We start from the raw sequence: 11,149 nt of genomic DNA, 5'->3' as shown, positions 1-11,149 counted from the left end.
CAATTGTACCCGTCCAATCACCCCACTCTTCCGAGCCATCCCGGTCGCTGCTCCACCCCCTCTGCTGATCCGGGGAGGGCTGCAGACTACCATATGTCTCCTCCTATACATGTGGAATCACCAGCCGCTTCTTTTCACCTGGCAGTGAGGAGTTTCGCCAGGGGGATGTAGTGTGTGGGAGAATCACGCTATACCCCCCCAGTTCCCCCTCCCCGCTGAACAGACGCCCTGACTGACCAGAGGCGCTAGTGCAGCGACCAGGACACATACCCACATCCGGCTTTCCCACCTGCAGATACGGCCAATTGTCTGTAGGGACTCCCGACCAAGCCGGAGGTAACACGGGGATTCGAACTGGCGATCCGTGTTGGTAGGCAACGGAATACACCGCTACGCTACCCAGATGCCCCATGACAGTGCTTTCCAGCAGCAAAATGTTCGCACCGCATGGCTGTCACCAGAAAGATCGTTATTATGCACACAAATACACCAGCACATGCACGTTGGGGGCCGGTGACACTGATGAAAGGAAGGTAGCTTCTTCTATTCTTTACCCTGCCAAGATGCCCTCCCGGCGCCTCTTTACCTTCACCCTGCGCCGCCTGTTTCGACTCGAGGTTGACACGGGTCAGACAAACTTCGCTTCCGCTTCACAGCTGCTTTCCTGCGCCACTGTATAAACGCACGCAGGACACACACATTTATCAGGTGGATGCACACAACTGTCTGCCGGTTAGGAATGACAATAGCCAGGCTTTACGATTTGCAGCAATACATCAAACACTGGCCCTTCTGGCATCAGTGAGGATGTTTTCATATATCTAGACTAGCTGATTTAGAGCGGAAGGGATTTATTCCCCCCTTGCGGCTCTGAAGGACTGGAGGTCAGAGTAAAGCGACGGCGGTTGGGTCTGAGATCCCAAGCTTTTGGTTTTAACATCTGATCGGTGCTAATTCGTCGTCATTCAATAAATGTTAAGTAAACATTTTTTAAAAAGTATTAACTCCTCTATGATGGTGTTGCGGCACACATTTGATCTTAACGTGTCAAATCGCTGCGTTACGTTGTATAAATTAATGGTACTGGCATTCCACCCTTATTGTTCTGCTAATGTAATTAGTTCTTCAGAGACCAACACCCTCATCGTGTTGGAAGATATTGTTCAGCTGTTTTTTGATGGCAAGAAAGGGAAACAAGGGCTTTTATGAGGGTGTACTATACTACTACATATAATCCTATGGGCTGGTTTCCTGGACACAGATTAAGACAAATCCTGGACTAAATTGATTCTGGGATTGAGAGTCTCTATTCAAAATTAAGATTAATCCAGGGCTAGGCTTAATCTGTGTCCAGGAAACCAGCCCCATATGTCATGTGTGAGCAGTAACAGACTGTGGTGTGCTTGAATTTGATTAAGATTAGTGTTTTATTTTTAACAAAATCCAGCATCACTGGGTAAGATCATTTACAAACCAGGTATGACTTCGGTGAAATTAGAAATGGACATTTTTAGTTCCATACCCCTATCAGGGATCAGTAAACATCAGTATTATTGCCCAGGCCTTTCCTTTTTGGACAACTGTACATTTTACCTTCTTATTGTTTGTTACTGTATTAAAATAGTAATTTCCCCTTGTTTGTGTTCCTTTCCATCTTCTCTTATACTATTAGAAATAGCCCTCCAAACATTTACATTGGTTCTCACATACTAGCAGCAGCAGTGCAGTACTGCAGGAGCCCAGATTTATTGCTCCTTTAACGTTAAAGAATGCCAACAGAAACAGCTGGACAACAGTTGTTTTTTATTAACAGACATCATGAAAATGTTAACAGTAACAAAATTTTAGTCCATTTAAAAAAAATAAATTGGGTTGGATAGGCAAAGCTTAAAATAACTTAACGATGAGAGGAAGGTAAAAGAAAGGGAGGTTGTGCTCCAAAATTTAAATGTTTCCTTCATTCTACCTGCCCTTGAGATAATTGTCTGCAATGCACAGACCAGTAAAAACTAGCTGCCACCGACAGTTTCTACTAATTGGGTCAGGTTACATCACCATTACCTCAAAGGAAGTGGAACAGATTTTTTTTTTTTACAGTGAATTAAAATGGGGGCAAGGTCATAAAAGCAGGATCAAAGAGTTAGCCAACAAACCTTCCTAAATATTCAGAGATAAAAAGCCAGAGGTCACATAGAAAGAGAAACAGTATAACTTGACGGCTAGTGCACTTCCAAAGCTAGATTTGATTTTTTTTCCCCCACTACTACAACAAGCCACATGTACAGTGTGTATTTTGAGATTCTGAAGTCAGACGGCTAACGATCCATCCCATCGGGTACCCCAAAAGTGGCTGGTTCAGCAACATAAACAAAATAAGCAACAGCGATGACAGAAACAAAAGTGAAGCACCATCAGGAAACATGACAACAAACTGAGGGAATTGTCGGGGGGGTTAGGTTATATACAAAAAGGGGCCATTGGTGAGTGTGCCTTTTGACAACACAGATCACCATGATTACATAGGTTCTGCAAATCCAGCTGCTCAAAACATTAAAGCGAAAGTTCCCTATAAGAGTAGTGTGAAAGCCTGGCTGCCTCCAGAAACGTGCGCGTCCGCCCTGTGGCATAGACCCCGGTGTGAATCCAAGTGGACAGAGAAGGTATAGACGAAGATGGCAGAAAACACCAATAACCTACACCCTCATGTCCTTTGAGATAGACACAAGCGACTAGGAAGGAGACCCAGATGGTGTTCCTGTATAAAAGCCATTATACACAGTAGTGTATGCTTTTGTGTGTACTGTATGTATCCAAGTATCTGAATTCCAGTACAGCGGATGTGTCTTTCTTGTAGTGTATGTAAATTTTACTATATATTTTTATATGTGAAAATAAGTGTGCGCATGTGCGTCTTCCTTGTGGCGGCACATCGGTCTTAGGCCTCGCTCTCCCCAGCTGATGAGGTGTTTTGGACTTCCTCCTCTAGAATGGGCACGATCAGGTTATCCTTAGACATCAGGTTGTATTTCATCACGAAGCGTGTGAACCGGTGACACAGGAACGTCTCATTCTGGGTGGGCGTACGTACACACACACACACACACACACACACACACAGCTTATTGAATTGTGTCTGCAAAGAAGTTCATTAAAAGGCAGTCAGAAGAGCTGTCATTATGTATATGTATAAACCAGACTCTTGCATAAAAAGAGGCCAAATAAATAACAAACCAAGACTGCCCTCAGCTGTTTAAATCTATAACTCATAAATAGGGGAAACAGTTACCCATGGGCTATTTTATGTAACCATGTGATAAAATTTGAACTTTAGTAAATAATCCCAAGGGAGCTTTACATTCAAAGATGTATTTCTTGAACAAGGGCAGACAGGCCTTTAGTTGAGCAGTTAGTGATGTCGCCTCGTTTTGCAGTACAACTCTGAATCGAATCCCGCAGTGGCACAAATATGCTCGGTTGCACTGGTGGCAGCGGTGGGATCCAGAAGCGTCCGGATCCTCAGAAGTCTCTTTGGAGCGCGGGAATAACAAAGCACGAGGGCGCGCTTCCAGGAGAGGGTGACTACTGTAACTATCATCCCATAGATTACACTGTAGCCATTGGAAGATCTCCTCTTTTCAAAGTAAACTTACCTCATACTTATCAAATATCTGGCGGTGATGGAAGTAAGCGTGGGAGAATATCCTATAGATACGACGGCAGACAGAGCCCAGCTTGGCTACCGATGACTCCTTGATGCTAACCCTGGGGGTAAAATCAGAACGTGGTGTGTAAAGTGATCTATAGCAAATGTAACACTACAATGTCCACCCTTATTATATTAAAGCAATTTGTACATCTGTTTTAGGCAAAGAATTGTGGCTCATTTAGGACTAAGAGACCTTGTACAGGACAATGGTGACTGACCTGCTGGGGAAGTATTTGTTGCTGTTAAGAAGGCAGGCAGCTCCGTCCAGCGTGTGCCTAGTGTAGTCAATGGCAGGGCACTGTGGACAAGGCCAAATCATTGTTTACTGTACAAGCAAGAAGAGACATATTGTCTGAAAAGGTAGATAATCTTTTAAAAGAATAGCTAAAAAGGGAGAACATGTTTCTTCATGATAGCCCAAAGGCAATACTGCTCAGAACCTCAAAACACAAATGTTTGCGGCATAGGACAATCTTACAATAAACTGCAATGCTTTTTGACCAACTTGATTGGGTTAAACAAAGAACATCCCTTTCCCAAAAGCAGAGGAAGTGATGGACTCACCTCTTTGGGTGTCTTGTGAGCAGCACATAAAAAGATCCACTGCTCTGTAGCTGTCATTTGGGTACAGGTGTCTGGGTGGCACTCACCCTGAGGACATAGGGTTATCACAGAGGCCATTATGCAGATATTCCAGTCAAGTCAATTTTATTTGTATAGCCCAATATCACAAATTAGAAATTTGCCTCCCGGGTTTTTACAGCAACACAACATCCTGTCCTTAGACCCTCACGTCGGATAAGGAACCCCCGCCCCCCCAAAAAAAACCTTTAACAGGGAGAAAAAAAAATAGAAAGAAACCTCAGGGAGAACAACAGACGGACAACACAAACTAGAGAAACCTTTGAAGAAGTGGTGCTTAATAAGGAGATACTTGAATTATGAGTCACCCACAATGCCATTTTAGAAGAATTTCATATTTAGGGAGGTAGTAAATCCTTATTCCTTTTTGTTTTTCTTCATGTTTTGAGCTGAAAACGTGGTATGACCATGGGAGAGTAGAACTGATTGCCCTCATGATAAGCAAAAAAAAAGACGACGTCACATGGCAATTTTGCAAGAGAAAATCTATGTTTTTTCCTCTTTTTCATGGTAAAATGCACATTTTATGATCAAGCACCCCTACCTGCCAACATAATATGGGGGCATCAAAGACATGGAGACCCATGTGATGTAAGTGACATGTGGGGTCCAGCATTTCATACCAACAAAATTAGTTGAGGGGTAACTAAACTCTCCCGGCAGACTTGTGAGGCTGGGACGAGGTGTTCTACTACTACAACAGAACCACCTTCAGCCCCCTAACACTACAATCACTGTCCTCTTCAACTACATGCATTTTTTCTAAATGTGAATGGGCAGATATGGGCTTACAAGTTATTGCTTACTCTTTAAAATAACCTTGATTGTCCAGCAAACCTACCTGCAGTTTAACCGCTAGTCCATTGAGCTCCAAGCAGAATTGCCTACAATTAAGACACAGCAGAAACCAGAGATGGAGGCACAGAAAAAAGAATAAGAATATGAGCATTAAATCAATTTTGCTCCAACACACTGGTACTGTCAAATGGTTATGCTGGTATTTAGATTACCTGAGGTGCTCATACTTCCAAACACCTTCATCTTGGCCTTCTGGAGGTTCCAGGATCTTGTCAATGTTTGAGCAGTCCGACCGGATGTTCTGTTGAATGTACTGTTACACCAAAGACCCCAGAGCAATATCAAAAGTACTCAGTCAGCCAAAGTAATGTGATTTCATCAACTTAGCATATCCCTCAGCATTTTAGTAAAGCCACTCTAATCACAGGATCTATGGTTCAGCACTGAAGCCATAGATCCTGTGATCCACATTTTTTTGAGCAAAGAAGGTCCCAAAGGACTATAAGCATATGCAACTTACACATGATTGAAATGTAGCTCAAACAGAGTACCTTTTATCAGCCCCCTTAGTAGTAGACTAGCAGACTAGTCCATGTCTACTTTAAAAATGTATCTGTCAATACGATCCCGTGCTTCCTCTACACCTCTTTACTATGCCTGGAAAGATTCAATTGAGGGTTTTTTTCGCAATCACCATAGACAACATAGTGAATGAAATAAAAAAAAAAATTCCTTGGAAAAAAAGGAACAAACTGAAATATTAAAATGCCTCTCTCTATGGGGAAGAACGCGATCAGTGTTTTTCGTACAGGTCCCAGAAAACAAGGTGTAGAAGAACATGAGTGTTCATATTGACAGACTGGACATGTCACATAATGGTGACAGTTTATGCTTTGTCACACAACTATTATCAAACTAGGGCTGGGCAATATATTGATATCGTGAGACTAGATATCGTCTGGGATTTTGGATGTCATAATATCGTGATATGGCATAAGCATTGTCTTTTCCTGGTTTTAAAGGCTGCATTACATAAAGTGATTTTTTTTAAATTATCAGACTGTTCTATTATATGCCTTTACCCCCTATATGGGCATTACTGATGATTATCAAAAATCTGATTGTGTAAATGTTGTGAAAGCACCAACAGTCATACCCACAACATCGATATTGAGATACTTTGTCCAAAAACATCGTGATATTTGCTTTTGTCCATATTGCCTAGCCCTATTTCAAACAATAGGATTCAATCGGGTAATAGAAATGGCTGAGGATTTCAGACGGCTTATCAAATTGGTGAATTTCGGTCGGGAAAGCTTGCCCTACTCAAGTCAAAAGTGCCGCAATGTGCGCAAAACGAGTTATTCCAGGGTAGTGTCAATGCATTCCCACGGGATGAGCACTCACTCGGTAGCATGTGCTAGTCCCAAAAGGGGCTATGGGCTATAGCTGAAGCAGCTGAAAAAATATCAACATGACAACACACACCTGTTGGACAGCCAGGGTGCTGTCCATCTCCTCAAATGATTCATCCGGCCAGTTGTAGAAATCCTAAAAATGACAAAAGAACAGCGTAGACCACACTTGAAAAAGGCGGCTTTATTTTGACGGCGCAAGTTTACGCCAACTACATGACGTTAGCCTACATTAGCCAACAAACTAACAGCGTACGCTGTGACAAAATAAAAAAAGGATAATACAGCGTCAGTGAATATGGTATGGCAAATAAATGTTTACACATATCGCTTGGTATATCCAGATTCGAGAAAACGACAGAAAATAACCGCGACTGCTACTAAAATGAATAGCTGCTGCACAAGTTAACAAAGTTAGTAGGCGTTAGTTTTCCCACATTCAGCTTCAAAGCTAGCGTTAGCAGGCTAGCGGGTATACGACTATTTCCTGTAACTGACACGCTTGGGAGCGTACCATACAAACAAGTGTAATCAACATAATGCAGATAGTGCAACATGGACGTCGACGCAATTTATCCTATACCCATGTAACCTCCGAAATGTGAGTGGGACCACAAACATTTGCCATATTCTAGTTAGTTTAGATCGCGTTTCACACTTCAGGAAATAGACGAAGCCTCCGTTAGCTGCCCAGTTCCAAGTCCAGGAACTCACTGAGTTTTGTATTGCGAAATTGCTGAAAATTGACGAGCAGTAATCCAGATAGCTACAGGAAGTCGCAATAGATATACGGTAGTGAGACTTGTTGGTAACAGATTTAGTTTTTAGTCTGAAACACACCTTCGCCTTGGTTCCAGGCCGATTCCTCCTGAGAACTGCAGCACCCTCCGCCATGACCATCTCGACAGAATACCCGGATGTCACTGGGGCGCTCGGTAAAAAGCTCTCGGTGACGCGATATTCGGCTATGATCGCGATACTACGTAGTAAAACCACTGCTTTTTAATGTTCGGTGGCCTGTCCAGGGTGTCTCCCCGCCTGCCGCACAATGACTGCTGGGATAGGCTCCAGCGTCCCCGCGACCCTGATCATTGGAGAATTCATTCTGAAGTGCTTTGATTGGCTGTTGCAGCTAGAAAAGAGCTATATAAAATGCAACTTCATTGACTGATTGATAGCAGGATAAGCGGTTTGGATAATGGATGGATGGGCTTAGTTAAAACATTCTTATTTCAAAAGACGTTTAGAAACAACTTATTTCAAATATAGCAATCGTAATTTCTGTTGCAAGTTGAAACAATATAAACTATTTCCCTTGCTTTGTTTGAGGCATCTCCTGTATGTTGCGTGACACTACAGTAATGGAAGTCAAGGGCTTCAGAACAATATGAAATAAGACACAATAATGAGCAGTTCACTTTTATTATAGTAACAAAACATGATTAGAATTATTTACAATTGAATGACATAGAAAAAAAAAAACAAATATATGAATGAGGCAAACTTATTTCTTCTCTTCGGGGGTGGGCAGGAACTTAACATCTTAAAACAATGAAATGGCTTAATCTACGTATTTGCCCAAAATATCTGCATCACGGAACAGGAAGTAGTCCTGTAAGACAAAAGGTGAAAGCTCAAATGAGACTCAGACTAATATATCAACATTCACAGTAGGCTGCTAGTGGGAAAAATATTTCCCAGTTTTAACAAGCGATTATATTCTACCTTGTTATCCAGAATGACCTTTGTTCCACCATACTCTGGTAAAAGGACCTTCTCTCCTATCTTCACACTGATTGGCTGCAGGTCACCTTTCTGAAGAAGCCATTAGACAGTCAGTTACAAACTTCTTGGAACAAACCTATGACTGTACTGGGCAGCTACAAGTAAAGGCCAGTTTTGGGGTAAATGGTCATTTAATTTGGAAAATTTTACCCTTCAGAATTTGTTCCTTTTTTGTAGAACATGACCTACTAACAAGTTATGACCATCATTACCTGATTGACAGAGCCGGGTCCGACTGCCACAACTGTTGCCTGCAGCACCTTGCCCTGGGACTTCTCTGGCAGCATGATGCCCCCCTTTGTCACTGTCTCTGCGGCTAAGCGCTCCACCAGCACTCGGTCAAACATGGGGAGAAACTTTCTGAAGGCCTGTCAGTGACGAGTGAAAATAATTGTAAAATTTTCAACAGGCCATGATGAACCTAAAGAGATAAGGTGAAAACATTGCTCCGAAAAAAAGACACTTTTTCAAAAAAGAGAGGGAAAAAATGCCACGCAATTTAGACAGGCCGGCTAAAACCAAATATGACCACAAAGGGGTGGTCGTACATCAGTTGCCCAAGCCTTTTGTTACAATATGGTAAACTCAAGCTGTCCCTAAGCAAATGTAGGGTAGGTTTTACAATATCTTCTACTGCTTACTTATACCAAAAGTCTAACATGACTTTAGGGGACTTTATTACTAAGATGGAAAGGGAAAAACAACACAATTTGGTGTTAACCTACATTAAGGGGACAAAGTTGGTCATTAGATAAAGAAAATTACATGTTTAATACATGCATAATTGAAAACTGTCTTCCCAATCTGCAAGGCACCATTCTCCATTATTTAACAGAGATAATCTTTGTACATTCAATTATTGTAAAATGTAGCTTACAAGAGATTTCATCATTCATTCTTTAAGATTTCAAGTAATGTTTGTAGTCTCTGGCAGCACTGAAATATACAATAAAAAAGGCTGAGGATGTGTGAGATTTTAGAACACCATCTGCCAAGTATTTGATAGATGTACATTTGACCTTCAGTGAAGGCTGTCTAATGGGGGGAGGGGGGGGGCATGGAAGGAGGAGTGACTGTTCCAGTCAGTTGACAGTCCAAGGGAGATGTCTGACGGGTGGGATATAGGTAATGATTACCAACAGTGAAAACAAAATATTACTAACTGGTCAACTCTTATGATGGTGTGTCACCAATATCCTAAAACTAAAGCTGACAGAATGTGCAGTTGAGTTTCCTTGCATAGTACAAACTTTGCTATTGAAAACTATACTGCCATGATACCTTCACATTTCTACTCAGTGTTCTGATGACCTTGACAGCTTCTCAAACATTCAAATGCCCCAAGGATTTCAGCATCAGCTTATAAAATTCAAGGTCTGTTTTTTTTCTCCTTCTTTTGTGATTACGAAATGTTTCACCCCATAAATCTTACATGAGAATAAGCCTTGGGAGGAGGCCTCTCAAATTTGTTACTTTGGTCTTTCTGGTAAGAGATTTTAGAAATACAGGGAGATAGCAAATGCAAAAAAACGAAGTTAATTAGGAACTACGTTTTGTGTCTTTCTGATGACACTGAATTCAGATAAAATACGTGTACACGAAGGTTAATAATTACAGCACGATTACATTTCTAAAATAAGTGCTGCTCTAATCTGACGCAAACCAGGTCATAGGGTCACAGTCGCAAGGCAAACCGGAAGTGGTTGAGCCGTCTTTTCAAAGGAAAAGAACTTGTGCATTTTAAAAAGGCAATTTAATCCGGCCCGTAAATATCAGCAGTGTTACGCGATATTTAAGCTAAATTCGAAGACATTAACTTTGAAAAACATGTTCTACCTGACTAGTAAATTGACGGCTTAAAGGGGCACGCCATCAATTCATTCATTCTTAATTTATTCACGTGACTGCCACAGGGATGAACGTCGACCAACTAAAAGTCAAACATAAATCAATGCAAATGTCTTAATTTAAAACTCAATATAACACAGTTATGTATAGTTAATTAACTATTAGTCAGTGAGAAACCAGCAGAACGTGTTAAGAGCTAATTAACTGCAGAGGTTGGAGAGGGCGAAGGGACACATAATCATTACTAATGGTTTCTGCGATTTAGTCAAATTGACGGACGTAAACTACTACGATACGGATTATAAGCAGTCCCTTTCTCATTTTCATCATTCGCTGCTTGACCTTGCCGGCGAGCCAATGTTAACACCAGCTACCGCAAAGTTAGCTACGACACCGGCTTGCTACACAGAAAAAACACAGAGAGCATTTTGATAGCTATCATCACAGATAACTATAGTCGTCACATAACGTGACATCGAGTCCTTGAATTAATATCTTACCATTTTTGTGCGTCCTGGAGATGCTGTAGTGTGTGTACGGACGGACCCCAGATGCTCGGTGAGCGTCGGTTTGACACACTTGAAGGGGAATCACTCCACGTGTGGAAGGCTCCAGAACGGCTCCGCGCATGCGCAGTCGACTTCACCGCTGACTGACGTGAGAACATTCCAGACATTATAAACGGTGCAAGCAGCAAAGTGTCTACGATTCATTCGTACGATGAGTGTGTTGAGTCATGATCAGCTCAAAATGACAATTAAAATAATTTTTTTATCGTTGATTTCCCTTGTTTTCATGTGCTCGCAATCAACAGCAGCGTTGCACAATGTCAACTTTGACCTCTGTTTTTTTCTCCAATTGAATGCGAGAAAATTCTGGAACCGCATGCCCCGGAACGAGCATTGATTCCTATTTTACGTATATATGTAAACCTACATGTATTTTACCCTCATTA

The 11,149-nt window shown here is 41.8% G+C and overlaps 1 protein-coding gene across 4 annotated transcripts; it reads right to left on the bottom strand.

Moving 5' to 3' along the window:
• Positions 1-1,786: 1,786 nt before the first annotated feature.
• Positions 1,787-10,834, bottom strand: LOC130120819 (MOB-like protein phocein). 4 transcript variants are annotated; one of them, XM_056289584.1, is made up of 9 exons: positions 10,695-10,834; positions 8,559-8,714; positions 6,635-6,697; positions 5,359-5,459; positions 5,190-5,232; positions 4,271-4,357; positions 3,925-4,004; positions 3,651-3,762; positions 1,787-3,070 (listed from the first exon to the last, which is right to left on the bottom strand). In XM_056289584.1, exons 1-9 carry the CDS (start codon positions 10,695-10,697, stop codon positions 2,936-2,938), a joined length of 780 nt encoding a protein of 259 aa, XP_056145559.1. In that variant the 5' UTR covers positions 10,698-10,834; the 3' UTR covers positions 1,787-2,935. The 4 variants fall into 4 exon arrangements, with proteins under 4 accessions (XP_056145559.1, XP_056145555.1, XP_056145556.1 ...); XM_056289580.1 differs by lacking the exons at positions 8,559-8,714; positions 10,695-10,834 and adding an exon at positions 7,402-7,470; XM_056289581.1 differs by lacking the exons at positions 8,559-8,714; positions 10,695-10,834 and adding an exon at positions 7,402-7,461 and having other exon boundaries at positions 5,359-5,447.
• Between the last annotated feature and the right edge of the window lie 315 nt (positions 10,835-11,149).

This window comes from Lampris incognitus, chromosome 11, assembly GCF_029633865.1.
Source record: "Lampris incognitus isolate fLamInc1 chromosome 11, fLamInc1.hap2, whole genome shotgun sequence".
NCBI classification, from domain to species: Eukaryota; Metazoa; Chordata; class Actinopteri; order Lampriformes; family Lampridae; genus Lampris; species Lampris incognitus.
The sequence above is the reverse complement of the archived record's forward strand: the minus strand, read 5'-3'. Positions and strand labels throughout refer to the sequence as shown.